Genomic DNA, 22,473 nt, shown 5'->3' with positions numbered 1-22,473 from the left:
ATAAACACAATTTATTTGGCGGGGGATATCAATTCAAAGAATTTGCTTGTTTTTAAAGCTATTAAAGACTTCTAAAATATAATAAAAAAATAAATAAGTAAGAAAAACATTTTGTTAACTGTGTGTCACATATGGCCTGACATGGATTCTCCCACTTCACAAACTGTCATACTTTTTTACTCCACCTTGAGCTTGATGTACTTTATGGATGGCCCCTAGCATGGGGCAATAATACACCAAAACTCATATTGCAATATAATGCCATATAGTAATACCACACACACACATATATATATATATATATATATATATATATATATAGTAGTATCTATATATATACTGATATATATATATATTATATATATATATATATATAGCTATATATATCTATGTATATCTCTACTATCTCTATATATATATCTACTATATACTATGGATATCGTATATATCATATATATATACTCTCTATATCTCTCTCTCTCTCTCTTCTCTATACTCTCTCTCTCTCTCTCTCTCTATCTCTCTCCCTCTCTCTATCTCTCTCTCTTAGATCCCATCTGCCTTGGCCAATCTATTGCCATATAGTTAACCTGAATTCCACTATATTGCCATATTGTCAACTCGCATTGCAATATATTGCTGTAAATATATATTCCAATATATTTCCATAAAGTAAACCTCCAATTTAAACTGTAGATTTAATTTTGGTTGTGATGGAAGATGTGTTATTTTGACAGTGATGTGGTTACTTTAATAAGTGCAGTAAAAATGATACTTATTTAACAAGAATTTCATTTTCTTTCAAATAAAAAACCTACTTGTGGATCATATTTACAAGACCCAGTGTTGAAGCAGGTATTCAATAGATGGTTTTCACATGTTGAGATGCAATCTAAAATCTTTTTATAAATGCAAATGATAAAAGAATATATAATTCCCGCTTTTGGTGTCATTATGACATTATCTTTATGAATGCTGGTGAAATAAAAATGCATTTGGTTGAAATAGCTTAGAGGCTGTTATGTATTTTTTAATAAGGGACACCAAAAATGGTGCAAGCAAAGTATTGCATTAATGTGAACTATTTTTGTATTTTAATGCACTAAAAGTTATATAACTTTTTCTGCACTATTCAGTTGTTCAACATTTACCAAATGTATACCAGCATAAATCATAAAGACCATAAGTATTTACCAACTATAACATATATAATTATGACCCATTAACAAGCACACCTATCCCTTTAGTTAATCAGTCCTTACTACTTTTTCCAAAGCATAACTTTGGCCAGCATGGATTTATTTTTCTAAATTGGTTCAAGTGATGAGCTTGATGAGGAAGAATGTCAAGGCCAGGAACCAGGACCATTGGGTCAATTACAGAGTCACAATTCAAAGTCAAAGCTCCAATAAAAAAAAATCCTCTAAGTTCTTTTTCCAGAGCAAATGTTTTTCCAGCCAGGATGGATTTTTCAAAAAAAGAATATTAGAAGCATGATAGTTCATGATTCTCTTAACCTACCTATTAAATGTATTCAGTGTTATTTGTGTTGAAAATTTACAATGTGTCTGGTCAGATGTCTCATAAATGACAATTGGTTTTAACTTGTGAGCAACAGGACATATAATGTAAAGTTTCAAACAGCATGAATAAGCTGATATACGAGTACAGATACTGGTAATTAATCAAAATGATAATTAACAATTTAATTGTCAATAAATGTCTTTAATTAATTATTGCAACAAGTATAAATTAATTGGGGAAAAAAAGTTAATAAAATGTTTTGAAAGGTCTTTTAATGTTGCAAACTAACCAACTGGACAGGAAAGACTATGTAATGAAATATTAAATGAATTGTGGTTTAATTTATTTTTCATTATAATTGTTTTAAAGCGGGTATATACGATCTTGTCAAATATATATTAATTAATATAAAATGGGTAAAAAACTTATTAAACATATATTTCAATATAAACTAAAATAAAAGTTAAGAATAACATTTGTCGAAAAATGCTAAATAAGCCAGATATTTAATTCTGAAATCGAAAAAGGCTGTACAGCCTAATTCGCCAGCACGTATATCATGCATGTACGATGTGAATCTAAATTAAGTTTAACGGTTCATTTGAAATTCCTGCAACAATATCGATTCATATGACACACGAACACTTACTAAAAAGACGAATGCATCGGTTATTGTAGGAAAATATGTACAAATTATCTTCTTCACAATCGGCTCGGGGCGCTAATTTGTATTTGCTGCATTTTATGAAATTCGTCTTAAATGTATCATTTTTCTTGCATATTGTGTGTTATTATAACATATTTGTATCAATATATTACAACTCAACACATATAAAAATCGTATAATCTCGCTTTATCTTTATGGTATTGGCACACTCAGTTAATGTTTTACTGTCAAATTCAATGATTACTTAAACAAATATTTTGCATTGTATTTGTTGTAAATATCACATTATTTGTTAATACATTGTTTGGTTAATACATTATTTGGAGGGAAATTTAACTGCATTTTAAATATGGAATATCCCACAATGTGAAGAAAATTGAATGGTTGGCTTAAGCCGCAATTGCTTGTTTAAGGGTCATCATTATAACTGTTACAAATTATGTTGTTTATTCTTGATGCTGATATACAGTTGGTAAATGTTGAACAACTGAATTAAAGCATAACATGATATCTGGCTGACAGTATAATGTATCAGCATGTTTTTGCAGCTCTTATCCTTAGATAACTTCATCTGCATTAAAATACGATTCATTTAAAGATTAAACAACCAATTATGATACAATTGAATGACAGGATTCAATGATAAGATGCCCTTTGTTAGCTTGACTTTTTGAAGAAAAATAAGAGCTATACTACTCGCCCCGGCGCCGCCGTCGGCGTTTGAGAAAGTATTTTATAAAGTCAAATAACTTTAACACTATCAAAGATGATTAACTCAAACTTGCAATACTTCTTTATGGCAACAAGACAATTGTGTATGTAAAGTTGCATAACTCTGTCAGCATTATTTTTAGAGTTATGCCCCTTTTTTTACTTAGAAAATTGAAAATTAGTTTAAGTTTTGTGTTTAGGTCCACTTTATTCCTAAAGTATCAAAGCTACCAGTATTGCTTTCATACTTTCATACTTGCAACACTTACTAACTATCATAAGGGGACTGTGCAGGCAAAGTAATGTAACTTTGGCTGGCATTTTGACAGAATTATGGCCCCTTTTATATAATGGTCTCCACCCAAACCATCCCCCAGGCTCCACCCCAGTAGCACTTGAACTGTCCGTCAGTCTGTGCGTCCGTCCCAAAACTTTAACATTGGCCATTACTTTTGCAATATTGAAGATAGCAACTTGATATTTGGCATGGATGTGTATCTCATGGAGCTGCAAATTTTGAGTGGTGGAAGGTCAAGGTCAAAGGTCAAATAATTGGCGTCTGTCGGTCCGTCTGAGAACTTTAACATTGGTCATAACTTTTGCAATATTGAAGATAGCAACTTGATATTTGGTATGCATGTGTATCTCATGGAGCTGCATCATTTGAGCGGTGAAAGGTTAAGGTCAAGGTCATCCTTCAAGGTCAAAGGTCAAATTTTGCAATATAGAAGATAGCAACTCGATATTTGGCATGCATGCGTATCTCATGGAGCTGCACATTTTAAGTGGTGAAATGTCAAGGCCATCCTTCAAGGTCAAAGGTCAAATTTTGCAATATTGAAGATAGCAACTCAATATTTGGTTTGCATGCATATCTCATGGAGCTGCACATTTTGAGTGGTGAAAAGTCAAGGTCATCCTTCAAGGTAAAAGGTCAAAGGTCAAATTTTGCGTTATTGAAGATAGCAACTTGATATTTGGCATGTATGCGTATCTCATGGAGCTGCACATTTTGAGTGGTGAAAGGTCAAGGTAAACTTTCAAGGTCAAAGGTCAAATTTTGCAATATTGAAGATAGCAACTCAATATTTGGTATGCATGCATATCTCATGGAGCTGCACATTTTGAGTGGTGAAAAGTCAAGGTCATCCTTCAAGGTAAAAGGTCAAAGGTCAAATTTTGCGATTTTGAAGATAGCAACTTGATATTTGGCATGTATGCGTATCTCATGGAGCTGCACATTTTGAGTGGTGAAAGGTCAAGGTAATCTTTCAAGGTCAAAGGTCAAATTTTGCAATATTGAAAATAGAAATTCAATATTTGGCATGCATGTGTATCTCATGGAGCTGCACATTTCGAGTGGTGAAAGGTCAAAGTCATCCTTCATAGGTCAGATATATGGCTTCAAAGCGGCGCAGTAGGGGGCATTGTGTTTCACGAACACAGCTCTTACAACACTTACCTGATATACCACAATGGCCTCAACCCAAACAATCCCCCAGGCCCAACCCCAGAATCCCCCCTTCTTATTTTTGAAATATCATCTAATAAATGACCACACACCCACATTATTTCCCCTCTCCACCCCCCCACACAATTTTTTTTTTTTGGAACATGGTAAAAAACCCACAAATATTTATATTTATTATGTTATTTTTTAAAGACCGTCCAACCATCACACCCAAGCTATTGCTATCAAACTTGATATTTAATCTTATTAGTTTGTTTTATGTCTTTACAAATGTTCAATAGATTGTGGAAAATATACCTGAACTCAGAATTGTCTATAATGTACCACTTCTTTAAAACATAAGTGATCAATATGTTTTAATTATGGTCCTCATCCAGTTAGAATATGACAATATTACCTTGACCTTATTGAATATGATAATGAACAATTTCCCTATTATACTGTCAAGCACTTGAAAAGTCGAGCGCGCTGTCTTCTGACAGCTCTTGTTCATTATAAGCAATTAAAATATTTTAATAATTTACGGAAAGGTTTGCAGCTTTGACTGTTACCCAATAGAGAATCTAATAGTAACACCTGTCCCTTGCTGGCATTTGTTTAACAGTAATAGCTCAATGCCTATGAAGCGATAAACAACAAGCCTACCAAAATTACTCAAGTTTTTGGACATTCTAAGTTTTCCAACAGCCTCTTTTTAGCAAACATTTTTTTTTTTCGTGACTCTTAATTTTTTCGGACATACAGGTTTTCGTTCATAATTAATATCTCTTAATTTTCAGACAGCAGCGATTTTTTTCCTTCTTTATAAAGTACCGGTAAACGGCACTTTCCCAATTACGCAAAAACTACAAATTTCTCAATTGCTGTCCAAAAAATTCCCAATTAAGGTAAAAAACAAAAAAAAACATTTTTTTTGTTTTGTTTTTGTTTTTGGAAAATGCAACATTTTGTTAGTTTCCCTATGCAGCTCTATGGTTTGAACCTAGGTAAATATAATATTGACAGCTTAAAGACACTTAGTTATCAATTTTAAAGTATTTGGGAGCATTAAATCAAATTCACCAATTTCCCAATTTTAGGGTTTCACGACTCGATTTTTCCCAATTATAGGGTTTTCACGACTCAATTTTTCCCAATTGGACCGGTACAGGTACTTTTTCCAATTGGACAAAAAAAATCTCTGGACAGTATATTTTACAGCGCTATTCTACACACTCCTACCCTGTTTTTGCTTATCTTGTGACACTGCGATCACGTTTTTTTACAACCTGATTAAGGTCATAAGACCTGGCAGATGCATGTCTGAGGGCAATCAACCATTACATTCGCATAATTGGGTAAAAAAAACTTGCTACTGGTAGAACACAATGGATTCACCTAACAGCATTTGAAACAGTTTCGTCCTATTAAGGAAGCAAAATGTTTTCCTGTTTTTACCTTTTTGTTCTATATCATTTCAGGCAAGAGTTATCAAAGCTGTGAAGTTGTATTTATTTTGTTAAGCAGAAAAATAATAGTTAATCAATAAAATCATTGTACATTGATTTATTGCTTTTATTTCAATATAATTATACTTTTTGGACGCCTTAAGTTTTGTCTCTGAATTTCCGAACACCTGTAATTTTTAAATATTTTTCGTATCTTAATTTTCTGACATGGAAAAAATAATTATTTTTAAGTGTCTGAAAACTTTGAGTATTTACTGTATTTACTTATTAACCCCTGCACGATGCTGTTATAAGATACAACATGTTGTATAGTAGAAATATATATGAATTGTGTCTGTATATTTGGTTAATACATGTGAGCAGTGCTTTGTTAAAAGGGGGTTAAATGCATGTGTGTAAAGTGTCGTCCCAGAATAGCCTGAACTCATTAATCCGCATAAACTTGTTTTTTGCTAAGAAGAGACTTTCTTTAAACAAAAAATATCATAAAAGCGGAAAGTGTAGTCCCTGATTAGCCTGTGTGGACTTCACAAGCTAATTGAGGACGACACTTTACGCACATGCATTAAACCCCCTTTTCACAGAGCAAGGCTCATATGTATTTTGTTAGCTCACCTGAGCACAACGTGCTCATGGTGAGCTTTTGTGATCGCCTTTTGTCCATCGTGCGTCGTCCGTCGTGCGTCTTCAACATTTTGCCTTGTGAACACTCTAGAGGCCACATTTATTTTCCGATCTTCATGAAACTTGGTCAGAACATTTGTCCCATTGAAACCTCAACTGAGTTCGAAACTGGGTCATGATGGGTCAAAAACTAGGTCACTAGGTCAAAAAAAGAAAAACCTTGTGAACACTGAAGAAGTCACATTTGTTGCCAAAACTTCATGTAACTTTGTCAAAATGTTTGTCTAAATGATATGTTGGTTGAGTTTAAAAATGGTTCCGGTCGGTTGAAAAACATGGCCGCCAGGGGGCGGGGCATTATTCCTTATATGGCTATAGAGAAACCTTGTGAACACTCTAGAAGTCACCATTTTTGCCTAATCATAATGAAACTTAGTGGAAACATTGCTTTCATTGATATCTCGGACGAGTTGGAAAATGGTCAAAATCGGTGAAAAAACATGGCCGCCAGGGGGCTGGGCAGTTTTCTCTATATGTATATAGTGGAAACATGTGAACACTCTACAAGTCACATTTTTGGTCCAATCTTCATGAAATTGGTCAGATCATGTGTTTTCTGGATATGACAGTTGAGTTCGAAAATGGTTACGTTTGCTTGAAAAACATGGCTGCCAAGGGGCGGGGCATTTTTCCTTCTATGGCTATATATGGCTATAGTAAAATTTTGTTAACACTCTAGAGGCCAAATTTATTGTCCAATCTTCATGAAACTTGGTCAGAAGATTCATCCCAATAATATCTTGGACAAGTTCGAAAATGATGCCGGTTGGTTGAAAAACATTGCTGCCAGAGGGCGTGGCATTTTTTCTTATATGGCTATAGTAAAACCTTGTTAACACTCTAGAGGCCACATTTATTTTCCAATCTTCATGAAACTTGGTCAGAAAATTTGTCCTAATGATATCTTGGATGAGTTTGAAAATGGTAATCTTTGCTTGAAAAACATGGCTGTCAAGGGGCGGGGCATTTTTTCTTATATGGCTATATATGGCCATAGTAAAATCTTGTTAACACTCTAGAGGTCATATTTATTGTCCAATCTTCATGAAACTTGGTCAGAAGATTCATCCCAATAATATCTTGGGAGTGTTAAAAAATGATGCTCTTTGGTTGAAAAACATGGCCGCCAGGGGTGGGGCATTTTTCCTTATATGGCTGTAACACTTATATGGCCACATTTATTGTCCAATCTTCATGAAATTTGGTCAGAAGATTGGTCTCAATGATATCTTGGATGAGTTTGAAAATAATTATGTTTGCTTGAAAAACATGGCTTCCAAGGGGCGGTCTTCATAAAACTTGGTCAGAAGAATTGTCCCAATAATATCTTGTTATCTCAGGTGAGCGACTTTGGGTCTTTCAGGCCCTCTTGTTTTTTAATAGAATAAAATAATTTACATCAAAATAAAAGATAATATTTTTTCTATATATATGTTTCATTAATTTACAGTGATGTATTCTAGAAAAACTTGCAAAAGATGTTTTACAAGACTGCATGAATAGTGATATTATGACATGCAGTAAACACAATTTTCAAGATATAAAATAGGCTTAAATATTAATAATTCCATATATATCTTGAAAATTTCATTGAAATCAGTTTTGCCTTTGGTTTAAAGTGAAATATCAGGATATAGATGGGTGGTTTACCGTTTAAAAGAATGAACAATATATCTGAAAATTATCAATCATTTTCATAAAACAAGATATCGTATCAAAATTGAGTTTTGTAAAAATGGTCTTGATTTAATTGACCTTCCTAAAATATTTAATGATAAAAATGTGCTTCAGTTGATACCCCTTTATTTCCGCAATACTGAATCACCACTTATTTGCTATAAATATAGTAAACCTGTTAGAAGTATCGTGTTTACTTATAATCAGGGATCATATTTTCCCGCAACATCAATCGGTCTTGATATTAATGGGGAAAAAGTATCCAAAGGTTATGTCCAAAATGATGACAAATTACGTTAAAATATATACCATTGATTTTGCCATTCATGAAGGTGGTATAATAAATGTACAAGTAAAATTCTCTTAGGCATTTTTTTAAAACGGAACATACGAGTTTTCTCAACTTTTATCATTTGCTATTTCATTGTTGTTTCGTGTGCTGTTTTATCAGACTTTTTTTCATCGTTATCAATATTATTAATCTGTGTAAGTCTATACCGATGTTTTAAATCGTTGTCGACTCAATAATAGCTTACAAACATGCACTAAACCAACCAAATGTCTGTGCGTAGGTTGGCTACTGACAATAACAAAACCAAATAGCACGAGTGATTTCAAACCACGCATCTAATTTTCCGGTCGTGGGTTATTCAACAACAAACTATTAAGTACACGAATTATTATGCCCCCCTTCGAAGAAGAGGGGGTATATTGCTTTGCTCATGTCGGTCTGTCGGTCGGTCGGTCTGTTGGTCTGTCGGTCCGTCCACCAGGTGGTTGTCAGACGATAACTCAAGAACGCTTGGGCCTAGGATCATGAGCTTCATAGGTACATTGATCATGACTCGCAGATGACCCCTATTGATTTTGAGGTCACTAGGTCAAAGGTCAAGGTCACGGTGACCCGAAATAGTAAAATGGTTTTTGAATGATAACTCAAGAACGCATACGCCTAGGATCATGAAACTTCATGGGTAGATTGATCATGACTTGAAGATGACCCCTATTGATTTTGAGGTCACTAGGTCAAAGGTCAAGGTCACGGTGACCCGAAATAGTAAAATGGTTTCCGGATGATAACTCAAGAATGCATACACCTAGGATCATGAAACTTCATGGGTAGATTGATCATATTTTGCAGATGACCCCTATTGATTTTGAGGTCACTAGGTCAAAGGTCAAGGTCACGGTGACCCGAAATAGTAAAATGGTTTTCGGATGATAACTCGAGAACACATACGCCTAGGATCATGAAACTTCATAGGTAGATTGATCATGACTTGCAGATGACCCCTATTGATTTTGAGGTCACAAGGTCAAAGTTCAAGGTCACGGTGACCTGAAATAGTAAAATGATTTTCGGATGATAACTCAAGTACGCTTTTGCCTAGGATCATGACACTTCATAGGTACATTGATCGTGACTCGCAGATGACCCCTATTGATTTTTAGGTCACTAGGTCAAAGGTCAAGGTCACAGTGACAAAAATCGTATACACACAATGGCTGCCACTACAACGGACAGCCCATATGGGGGGCATGAATGTTTTACAAACAGCCCTTGTTTTGATTCTAACACGGTTTTTACTAAAGATTTATACAATGTGTATTATTTTTCTTGTGTACTATTTTACGTGAAGTTCTGCCATAAAAATAACTTTTGGCTGTTCTGTCGATTAGATCGGCGACTTTCATTCATAATTATATTACCGGATTATTACGCTGGTGGAAAATGTATCTGCATATTTGTTTGGTTAAAGTGCGTGCTTTTGAACAGTGTATAAGGTCCGACATGCAATAAACCGGTCCTGACCGGTTTAGAGACTGCAGCGAATGATTTATCACACCTAATAGAGATAAGAATGTCCTTAGGGTGTGTTAGCATGTGCACTGTCTAATCTTTTTCATGACATGGGAATTTTAGCAAACAGAATCGGACCCACTGGGATTTTCAATCGGTCTTTCATGACCCCAATCGGTCTAGGACTGACAAAACTGAAAAAAATATGATCCCTGCTTATAATTCTATTACCACCGATATTAATGTACAAAATATGCATATAGTCCAGTTGGACATGTTATATTACTGGGGACCTTAATTTCATTCAAAATACAAACCTAAGAAATTTACTAAGAGGACCTAAGTATAGACTGCCTATTCCTGTTGATTTATATGCCTGCATTAAGAAAATCGAAACATCCTTACAGGAATATTGTACTACATGTAAATGGTGCAGGAAGGAAAATGCTGAAATTACTGCACTCAATGAATAGAACACCAAAGTGTTATGTATGGCCATGAATAAGATACATTTTTATAATAAATATCCTTTGGCCGTACAACATTTACCTAAATTTAATAAACCAAGTCTCTGCAAATTGCTTGACGACTTACAATCTAAATTCGTCATAGTTCCTGCAGATAATAATAATATGACGAGTGTTTTATGTTCTAACTATTTCACAAGAACTTTCACAAACAACATCATATTGTGATTACAATAAGCAACCTAATGAAATTATTGCCGACCATATTGCTGCATGCCAAAAATTAGTTAATATTACTGAAGAAATTGCCATCACTTCACTGCATACCTAAATTACATAAAACGCCATATAAAAGTAGTTTTATCGCTAGTTCAGTGTCTTGTACCACCAAGCAATTATCAGTGTATCTAACATCTGCATTGAGTGCTATTAGACATCATATAGCTAAATATTGTAATAAAGTTAATGAAAATAGTAATATAAACCTATTTTGATCAATACAAAACATCTTAAAAGTTATTGATAAAATTGAAAAGAAAAAATAGAAGGTGTCACAAGGACCGTAAGCACATATGATTTTTCTACACTTTATACAACGCTTCCTCACACTTTAATAAAACTTGTTTCTTTGATTGAAAAAACATTTGCTAGAGAGAAGTGTTCGAATCTTGCTTTAAACAGCTTTTTTTACTTATCAGATATTAGATAAATACAACATTTGGACTTGTCTTGACTTTTGTGCAGCACTTACTTTTCTTCTGGATAACTTGTTCGTTGAATTTAATGGTAAAATATTTAAACAAATTATCGGCGTTCCTATGGGTACTAGTTGTGCAATGTGCACCACTTATAGCTGATCTTTTTATGCTCCCCCAAAAATTTGTTTGGGGGGAGCATATAGTCGCCGCTTCGTCTGTCCGTCCGTGTGTCTGTGTGTCTGTCCATGCAAAATTTTTGTCCGGGCTATTTCTCAGCAACTAATGACCGGAATTCAATGAAACTTTATGGGAAGCTTCACTACCAAGAGGAGATGTGCATATTATCAGCCAGTTCTGGTTGGATGATTTTTCATAGAGTTATGGCCCTTTGAAATTTTTCCATTAACTGTACATATAGTGCAATTCTTGTCCGGGCTATTTCTCAGCAACTAATGACCGGAATTCAATGAAACTTTATTGGAAGCTTCACTACTAAGAGGAGATATGCACATTGTCAGCCGGTTCTGGTCGGAGGATTTTTCACAGAGTTATGGCCCTTTGAAATTTTCCATTGTACATGTAGTGTGATTCTTGTCCGAGCTATTTCTCAGCAACTTATTACGGGAATTCAATGAAACTTTATGGAAAGCTTCACTATCAACAGGAGATGTGGATATTATCAGCCGGTTATGGTCGGATGATTTTTCACAGAGTTATGGCCCTTTGAAATTTTCCATTGTACATATAGTGCAATTCTTGTCAGAGCTATTTCTCAGCAACTTATCACAGGAATTCAATGAAACTTTATGGGAAGCTCCACTACCAACAGGAGATGCGCACTTTATCAGCCGTTTATGGTCGGATGATTTTTCACATAGTTATGGCGTTTTGAAATTTTCTATAAACTGTACATATAGTGCAATTCTTGTCCGGGCTATTTCTCCCCAACTACTGACTGGATTTCAATGAAGCTTTATGGGAAGCTTGAGGAGATGCGCATGTTATCTGTGGGTTCTGGTGAGATGATTTATTTAGAGAGTTATGGCCTTTTGAAATGTTTAAGTTGCTAAACCATCCATCATATTATTTTGTCCAAAGTTATGTCCCTCAAGACGTTTCCTTTTATCTGAATATATAGTGAAATATTGTGACAAAATAAACCTTTGGGGAGCTTCACCCGTCTCTGACGGTTTCTTGTATGGAGATGTTTTAGAGTGTGTTCGCAAATTAAAATATCTCAAAGAAAATGTTTGTATTAAACTTTTCAATTTAATTAACTCATTTTTATCAAAAGGATATGATGTTAACGTACTGAAAAATAGGTGCTTGTTGGTTTTCGATTCATTATATCTTTCTTCTCTTAAAATTTGGAATAATTAATTGAATGACCATTTTATATGTTTGATTCTTAAATATTCAATCACCTAAGCTGGTTTTATAAGTAATTCGATTTTACAGTACTGCCCCTTTAATATTTTTATTTTTTATTTACACTTTACAGTACTGCCCCTTTAATTATATTGGATTTTTTCACGTAATCGTGTCATCGCTTCTCAATTGCGTCATATGATACACTTTCAATGTTCTTGGCTACATTGATTTATTTGACATCATCCCTTCTATATTGCTTCATATGACACACTTTCACTGTTTTAGGCTAAATGCATAGGACATTGACTTTATAGCGTTATATTAGCGCTATGTTATATGGATCTTTTACACCCATTATTGCTGCTTCTTCCTGTCACGATGATGATCTGAAATATTAACTTTATGATGCTGTAAAATCTTTTTTTATGCCCCCGGATCGATAGATCGTGGGTATATTGTTTTTGGCCTGTCTGTCTGTCAATCTGTCCCAAAACTTTAAGGTTACAGTAAAGTTTTGCAATAACTTTTGAAATATTGAACATAGCAACTTGATATTTGGCATGCATGTGTATCTCATGGAACTGCACATTTTGAGTGGTAAAAGGTCAAGGTCATCCTTCAAGGTCAAAGGTCAAAAATTTAAAACTTTAATATATTCAAGTTTTGCAATAACTTTTGAAATATTGAACATAGCAACTTGATATTTGGCATGCATGTGTATCTCATGGAGCTGCATATTTTAAATGGTGAAAAGTCAAGGTCAAGGTCATCCTTCAAGGTCAAAGGTCAAAAATTTTAAACTTTAATATAGTAAAGTTTTGCAATAACTTATGAAATATTGAAAATATCAACACGATATTTGCTATGCATGTGTATCTCATGGAGCTGCACATTTTGAGTGGTGAAAGGTCAAGGTCAAGGTCATCCTTCAAGGTCAAAGGTTAAAAAAAACCGGTGCATTATGGGGCATTGTGTTTCTGACAAACACCTCTCTTGTTTAAAAGAAGGGATGTAGTTGACACTTGTTGGTAGTTTAATTTCATCGTTCCTCAAAAAGTGGTAACTCTGTTGCTCTAGTGTCTTTCCTACCATTGAGTAATTGAATGGTATTTAAATTTAATGCGTTTTATTCCCTTTTATTATTGTTTAATTTGAGTTTAAATGCTATGAGGTTAAATTTTATTTACACTTATATGTATCATGAATATTGCTGGGCTAAGTGTGAGGTTGAGCGCCTTTAAAACCGGTTTCAACCCCCAATGCTTTGCATAGACCCTAGCTTTATTCTTATATGTGTTTATGTAGTTTTGTATTGTGCTGTTTTGTACTGTTTTGGCAATTGGTCAAATAAAGGGCCAACTAATTGTTAATAATGAGAATGCAATACTGCTCCAGCAGCTGGAGGTTCACTTCTTTATATTTATGATGATTAAAAGCGACTTCTTTTTTTCAGAGATGAGGAAGCTATGTATGTGCGATTCATGCGAGATGTCACTAATGAGGTGCTAGACAGGGGTATATATACGGACAGGTGAGTGCCAGACAGAGGTATTATACGGACAGGCAAGCTTGCCTCGCTTATCTACTTACTCAAATTATATATTCATTATAGCTTCATTTAATTGTTGTTCCTTTATATTTTTTAAACGCTATTCATTGTGTTGATTATGTCATTAAATATATTCATAGAAACTCATTTGTTTGAATAAATCAGTAATTTACAGTAGTTTGTTTTGTTAAGTCATTGAAAACTTATTTATTAGATTAGATCTAGAGTTTTTATCCTCAGTTTATTGCCTTGCTGTCTATTTTGTCTAAGTTAAAATTAAAATGTTGTAAATTTTCAGTTGAAAAGCAGAATGTATAATAATCATAATATTTATTTATTTATAATATTATATGTTATTATGCAAAAATACCCAATTGATATCATATTGGATATTGGTTGTCTTTTTTACACCCATATGTATTTGCTATGCGTAATGTATTTTGCTATTACTATAAATAACTATTTGCTAAAACACTTCTAAAATACCTGCCCTGTTGTCTATACCAGGTCTCTGAGGCAGGTGTTCAAGGCCCATATTGCCCGCAACAAGGGACGGCTGGATGAGGTGAGCATCACGCTCAGTACATTGCACCTTAGTTTAACCCATGTACCCGGTATGCCAAGTGGACTCTCCCATCCTTCTAAATTGGATCAATTTATTTCCAAAATTAGGGATGTCTAGTATATTTATTTCTATATTTAGAATATTTCTCACAGAAATTCCTTTAAGCAAACAGCGCAGACCCTGATGAGACGCCACATCATGCGGCGTCTCATCTGGGTCTACGCTGTTTGCCAGGGCCTTTTTTCTAGACACAAGGCATAAATGGGTTAACCATTTCCCACTTAGAAGCAAAGTGAAAATGTGTACATGCAACCAGCATAAAACCTGAACATCCTGCGACTTACTCGCAGTCAGGTTTTATGCTGTTTGCTACTCCTCAGATTCTGAGAGTTGAAATGGGGGCCTTAAAGGTTGAATTTAGTAAGAAAGGTATATAATAAAGTATAATAAGATTTTCTAAGAGGCTTCTAATATGTCTAACTGCTTATTTGAATGGTTAAGGGTTGTTAAGTTAGAACTTGTGATTTAATATTGTGTATGAGGCTGATATCCTTTGCACACCTGTAACGTTTTAGAACGTACACGTTTTTTCTCTCCTCAAAGCTGGGGCGGTGTTTACAGTGAACGACTACAACATTATAGAACGCATACAAATTTCGTTGTTTCAAAACCTGACCCTTATTAGGTGAGGAACCCTGAAACTTTTTATGCCCCCGGATCGAATGATCGGGGGTATATTGTTTTTGGCCTGTCTGTCTGTCTGTCTGTCATTCTGTCCCAAAACTATAACCTTACAGTAAAGTTTTGCAATAACTTTTGAAATATTGAACATAGCAACTTAATATTTGGCATGCATGTGTATCTCATGGAGCTGCACATTTGAGTGGTGAAAGGGCAAGGTCATCCTTCAAGGTCAAAGGTCAAAAATTTAAAACTTTAATATATTAAAGTTTTGCAATAACTTTTGAAATATTGAACATAGCAACTTGATATTTGGCATGCATGTGTATCTCATGGAGCTGCACATTTTGAGTGGTGAAAAGTCAAGGTTATCCTTCAAGGTCAAAGGTCAAAAATTAAAAACTTTAATATAGGAAAGTTTTGCAATAACTTTCGAAATATTGAACATAGCAACTTGATATTTGGCATGCATGTGTATCTCATGGAGCTGCACATTTTGAGTGGTGAAAGGTCAATGTCAAGGTCATCCTTCAAGGTCAAAGGTCAAAAATTTAAAACTTTAATATAGTAAAGTTTTGCAATTACTTTTGAAATATTGAACATAGCCACTTGATATTTGGCATGCATGTGTATCTCATGGAGTTGCACATTTTGAGAGGTGAAAGGTCAAGGTCATCCTTCAAGGTCAAAGGTCGAAAATTAAAAAAATTAATATAGTAAAGTTTTGCAATAACTTTTGAAGTATTGAAAATAGCAACTTGATATTTGCCATGCATGTGTATTTCATGGAGCTGCACATTTTGAGTGGTGAAAGGTCAAGGTCATCCTTCAAGGTCAAAGGTTTTAAAAAAAGCGGTGCATTAGGTCGCATTGTGTTTCTGACAAACACATCTCTTGTTTTCTCAAAAAATAGACAATGATTTTCTGTCATGTTTGTGGTAAAAACTTAAGAAAGTTCTGCATTTTGAATATTAATATTGCAACGTTTTGGCAAAAAATATCAAATCATACAACAGATCGTGAGTAATATTGTGAATTGATCTGTATTGATTTTTTTTTTTAAGTACGTTTTTATACATTACAGAGGTTTATTTGCTATTGACAAGTTCGTAAAAATATGTTACAGTTCTTCTGTTGTCTACATCTACTATATACTAGTATTCTCATGCACTTCATTTTTCAGTTGTATAAAAGCGTAAAAATACGGTAGAAACCGCTATAGGGCATCTCTTTCTAAAACAAATTATGATGTATTTAAGCGGATAATTGTTTGAAGATAAACAACTGTGACGGGTAGAAACTTATTTTAGGCCCGATTTTCATTGTGAACTGTAAAATGCATTTAAAAAAAGCGAAAATCCGTTACAGTATTGAAAGTTGTGAGAAAACCTGCACGTTTAACAAAGTTGTAGGTGTTAATACCTTTAAAAAAAGCCGCGGTTCTGAGAAGAGAAAAATTGTATATGTTTCAATACTCTACAGCGTTTCGCTGCAAAAATCGACCAGGTGTCTCAAAGGATATGTATTGAGGCACTTGTGCTGGTGCATTTTGAATGAATTTAGGCTCTTTGAATGTAATGATGACTTTGAATGTAATGAGTACTTTGAATGTAATGAGTCACTTTGAATGTATTGAGTCACTTTAAATGTATTGTATTTGATTCAATGTATTTGATGCAATTTGAATATACTGATTGCACTTTGAATTTATTGAGTCATGTTGAATGTATAGAGGATCTTTTTATGTACTGTGAAACCATTATTAATCGTCAGGCATTAATTTTCATAAATTTCGTCAGTCGACCGATCTGCGAATTTAAGATCCTAACGAACAATCATGCTCTATGTTTGAACAAAAACAAATACCAAATTGAACAATATTTTAAACTATACCGTAGACATGAGGCATTAAATTCCAACATAATCCATGCACACATTCACTGCTGTTTCGTAATCAAGATTAATCCGGTTTTGACACAAAGGGATGTAGATTACACAAGGTACTTAACTGACACGTGACACTTCTTTAAAACGCGTGTGCATTACAGCTGTATCGAATGCGTTGACTTCGTTTATGTAGAATGGTAATGAATTAGCGCTAATTGTTTATAACTTTATTACCCATTAGGTGCATTGTGTTTTTCAGGGGTGTTGCATATTAGCCATCACACAGCGAATGCCGATGAAAGACAATAAACCAAATAAAAAGATGACGATGTGTGATCAACATGCGTATTTATCACAAATTAATAATGAATATTTTAATTGCTGTTTGTTGTTTGATTGTTTGCGTTTAACCACACTTATTACTATTTTATATGTATCAATTTATTTATTTTTAAATTATTGACATTATTGATTAATATACCGGTAGTTTACTTTTTAAGAACAAACACACAAATAGAGTTTCTAATTTTAATGTTGATATCAGAAAAAAAGCATTTTATTTGAAAAAAAAAACACTTAACAAACTGGAACCTCTTTCGTATAACACAAACAGTTTTAAAACGGTATTGACAGCATTTTAATAAAAACCATACCAACTAGAACACATACCCAATTGGCAATTGGCTTCGTTGTTACAAACACTTGTTAACGGTTATTCGATCCCACTTGTCCGCTAATCATAACAATGAACGTGTTAATGGCATACATTAAGAGGGTCCATTACTGTCCCTTGATAACAAAAGACTAGTTAATTGGCATGTGACAAACAGGCCCCATATCCTGCAGTGTTTCTCAAGTGTGTTCCCGCATTCGTACCACGATTTTTTGCAACTGCGATTGATTGCGAATATGTATTACACACAAATCGGATATTGACTGACGCATTTTTTAAAATTCAAAATCAGAAATCGGCGAATTTAAGTGCTGACGAAATCGTCATTTTTATAAAAATGGCGAAATTTTGTGCTGTTGAAAATAAATGGTTTCACAGTATTTAAGCACCTTGAATGTATGATGCACTCATATATTTGTATGTATTGCCTGCATAGAATCAGTGGGGAATACTAGTTGTTTGTCTTTAATGAAAAACTTTTTATTTTCTGTGTTTTTTGTAAGGTGTACAGTTGACACAAAACTTACCCAGCGGAATTAAGAAATTTGCAGCAACTTCAGATCTCCCAGATAACTCTGTATTTGAAATATTTTTATGTCCCCCACCCACTTTAGTTGGGGACATGTTGTTTTTGCCCTGTCTGTTGGTCTGTACGTTGGTCTGTTGGTCTGTTTGCTCCAACTTTAACATTTGCAATAACTTTTTCAATATTCAAGATAGCAACTTGATATTTGGCATGCATGTGTATCTCATGGAGCTGCACATTTTGAGTGGTGAAAGGTCAAGGTCAATGTCATCCTTCAAGGTCAGAGGTCAAATATATGTGGCCAAAATCGCTCATTTTATGAATACTTTTGCAATATTGAAGATAGCAACTTGATATTTGGCATGCATGTGTATCTCATGGAGCTGCACATTTTGAGTGGTGAAAGGTCAAGGTCATCCTTGAAGGTCAGAGGTCAAATAAATGTGGCCAAAATGGCTCATTTTATGAATACTTTGGCAAAATTGAAGATACCAACTTGATATTTGGCATGCATGTGTATCTGGTGGAGCTGCACAATTTGAGTGGTGAAAGATCAAGGTCATCCTTCAAGGTCAGAGGTCAAGTATATGTGGCCAAAATCGCTCATTTTATGAATACTTTGGCAATATTGAAGATACCAACTTGATATTTGGCATGCATGTGTTTCTCATGGAGCCGCACATTTTGAGTGCTGAAAGGTCAAGGTCAAGGTCATCCTTCAAGGTCAAAGGTCAAACAACAACAAAAAAATTCAAAGCGGCGCAGAAGGGGACATAGTGTTTCTGACAAACACATTTTTAGCTCGGCTGTTTTTGGACAAAACCCGAGATATTGTCATTGGCCATAACTTTTTCAATATTTAACATAGCGACTTGATATTTTGCATGCATGTGTATCTCATGGAGCTGCACATTTTGAGTTCTAAAATTTCAAGGTGAACATCATCCTTCAAGGTCTAGGGTCGAGGGAACTAATAACCTTTAAATGGACATAGTTATCTGACCTTCCCACGTATATATTTTTATGTCCCCCACCCACTATAGTGGGGGACATATTGTTTTTGCCCTGTCTATCTGTTGGTTTGTTGGTCTGTTTGCTCCAACTTTAACATTTGCAATAACTTTTTCAATATTCAAGATAGCAACTTGATATGTGGTATGCATCTGTATCTCATGGAGCTGCACATTTTGAGTGGTGAAAGGTCATCCTTCAAGGTCAGAGGTCAAATATATGTGGCCAAAATCGCTCATTTTCTGAATACTATTGCAATATCGAAGATAGCAACTTGATATTTGGCATGCATGTGTATCTCATGGAGCCGCACATTTTGAGTGGTGAAAAGTCAAGGTCATCCTTCAAGGTCAAAGGTCAAAAAATAATAATTCAAAGCGGCGCAGAAGGGGACAAAGTGTTTCTGACAAACACATGCCGCACATTTGGAGTGGTGAAAGCTCAAGGTCAAGGTCATCCTTCAAGGTCAAAAGTAAAAAAAATAATCAAAGCGGCGCAAGAGGGGACATAGTGTTTCTGACAAACACATTTCTTGTTTTACTTACAAAAATATCTTTTTCTGTAGATTCTACAGAAATATTCAGTGTATTTTCATTTTCAAATCTGTTTTAAGCTGGTTGTAACCACGTTTTACATGAAAGGCATGTATACCTCGAGTTTGCACACAGGTTAAGGCTAATTTGCACTAAAGAAATGTTTATCTTTCCAACACAGTTGAGGTTACATCAGATTACAGACGACATCCGACAGCAGCTGAACATCCCCCGCTACGACATGGATGACGACACAAGCCTCTCGATGACCAAGACTGACAATCCGCTCATGAACGGAACTAACCTTGACCTGGACAAGTACACTGCTGGCTATGGGCATCTAAAGAAGGGTCGAGGTGAGACCAATGTGGAACTGGAGGAAACCGGTTTGAACGAGACCTCAAAAACCTCGAAAGTCAGTGAGGACCAATCCGCAGATACGTATAACTTTAAGAGTACGGAAGATGATGATCTGTACAGTACTATACAGTCTGATATGAACAACACGGCTACTTTGAACGACACCCAAACGCTTAAAACATACCAGATGAGCATAAACGAGCAGGAAGAGCTAGAGGAAAGTGAAATTGATGACAGACATTCAGTCAATGATAAACGAGGTGATGGTCTCAATGGGGAAGGTTCTGTTGTGAACAGTCGTACCGGTGAAGTCGTTGATCACCATGACTATGATGATGAGGAGGAGGAGGAGGAAGATGATTATGTTGATGATTATGAGGATGAGGGTGATGATGAAGACGAAGCTCAGCCAACAGAGCCAACCGCTACTTACAGAACAGATGATGATGATGATTTTTAAGTGTGCTGTCAATTTGTTAATTTCCATAAATTGTTACAAATGCAGTTTCATAGTTTCTGTTAGATGTTATGAATATATTCATTTGCTTCAATAACTGTCTTACATATTTGAATCCATATTGCTTGGGCATTACAGATATGTCTAACAGTAATACTCAAATGAAACATATATTCATCTGTGTAAATGCTGATCAAATTTATTGAGACAAAATAAGTTTGGGTTCATTTGTTGTTGTATAAACAGACCAGTAAATTTATATTCATCTTGATGGTCAAATTCTTGTTCTTCAAAATTGTCTAGGTTTTATTTGTATAGATTGTGCTCACATTTATTTTATTTTTTTCTAAATGTAAAACTATATGGTAGGTGTATGCAATCTTTGTAAGTATAGATTATATGTCTGTGCATCATTTCATTTGGAATTTGTATGTTTACCTCAATTTGTTAAAATCCAAATCAAAATTTCATTTTATGCTGTAAATATGTTTTACGCATTCAAAACAACATTTCAAGTCTGCTGCATTACATTATGCAGTTTAAGTGAAGAACAAATTTGCATGTAATTGTGATAAATTTTACATGGTACTTATAATATGTGTGAGTATTTTACATAAGACTTTTAAATTACCTTAGTTCTATTTTTTTCTCATAAATGTGTTTCTATTGTGTTGTAAATTCTTTGACTTTCGTAACTTTAGTGCAATTTCTTTGTTTGTTTCATCTTATTATTCTTTACCTCTTTTAGGAAGGTTTAATGTTTGAAGTTAGTCTATAGTGTTGTTTTTACATATCCAGAAGTTTTGCAAATGAATTGGCAAATGATTAAAACAAAAAAAGATATTCATTATACAAAGTTTATTTCGTGCTTTCCTATCTCAGCTTAGTATTGTGTTTTTGTCCCATATGAGTAACATTATACTCCTTTTATTGAATATTATTATGGAAATCCATTCCACAGATAAAAGGCAATTTTTTATTATGAATGAAGTTATTTATATCATATATGTGTTTAACTACATGTGCAATACTGCTGAAGAAATGTGTATGCAAGCTGATTTAGGCACCTCCTGATTATCTGGTATCAGGTAAGAAATAAGTTTCAATTTATCATTGTTGATTGGCAATTAAAAATGTTTTGAAATGTAATTGTTTAAAATAACCATGAGGGGTGTTATACAGTATAATTATTTAATAAAACATGCATTATTTTATGTGGAAGAAACAAATGATATGTTGAATAGGTTGTGATTTCAGATTGGATTGCTAAAATATATATTGTGTTTTATCATAAATGTTACATTTGAAGGTCTAATTGACGTCAAACAAATATTGTGCATAGATAATAATACCTTAATGGTGAATGTTATTCAATTTTGTACTGATTGTAATTCTACTTTTTTGTGATATTGAATAGTCTTTCTGTAGAGATATTTTATTTGCTCACACTTGTTCACATATCTATATTTACATGTAAATTATATCTTGTTGTTTTTTAAAATAATTAATAGTTTATTGCATATTGTTGAGAAAATTCATATATTTAAAAGTACATGTTTTGAATGTTTCATGTGCTTCATTGTTGTTCAATTGAAATGTTTTATATCTTTTTAAATGCTTTATGATAATTGTTTGTTCAATGCTTTTAATAATGTTCATTTCACATTCTGTCATCTTCATTTTGCAATAACACATACGTGGAAGTTTAGAAG

The 22,473-nt window shown here is 34.1% G+C and overlaps 1 protein-coding gene across 1 annotated transcript in view; it reads left to right on the top strand.

Moving 5' to 3' along the window:
- LOC127873299 (spermatogenesis-associated protein 7 homolog) overlaps window positions 1-21,262 on the top strand; it is a 57,820-nt gene extending 36,558 nt beyond the window's left edge. Inside the window, exons 8-10 of the mRNA XM_052417099.1 lie at window positions 13,973-14,050; window positions 14,576-14,633; window positions 20,126-21,262. Coding sequence (XP_052273059.1) covers window positions 13,973-14,050; window positions 14,576-14,633; window positions 20,126-20,764 — 775 coding nt within the window. The 3' untranslated portion in view covers window positions 20,765-21,262. The remainder of the gene's footprint in view (window positions 1-13,972; window positions 14,051-14,575; window positions 14,634-20,125) is intronic.
- The last annotated feature ends 1,211 nt before the right edge of the window (window positions 21,263-22,473 follow it).

The sequence above is a fragment of the Dreissena polymorpha genome, chromosome 3, assembly GCF_020536995.1.
Source record: "Dreissena polymorpha isolate Duluth1 chromosome 3, UMN_Dpol_1.0, whole genome shotgun sequence".
NCBI lineage: Eukaryota > Metazoa > Mollusca > Bivalvia > Myida > Dreissenidae > Dreissena > Dreissena polymorpha.
This window is presented reverse-complemented; position numbering and strand designations above follow the sequence as displayed.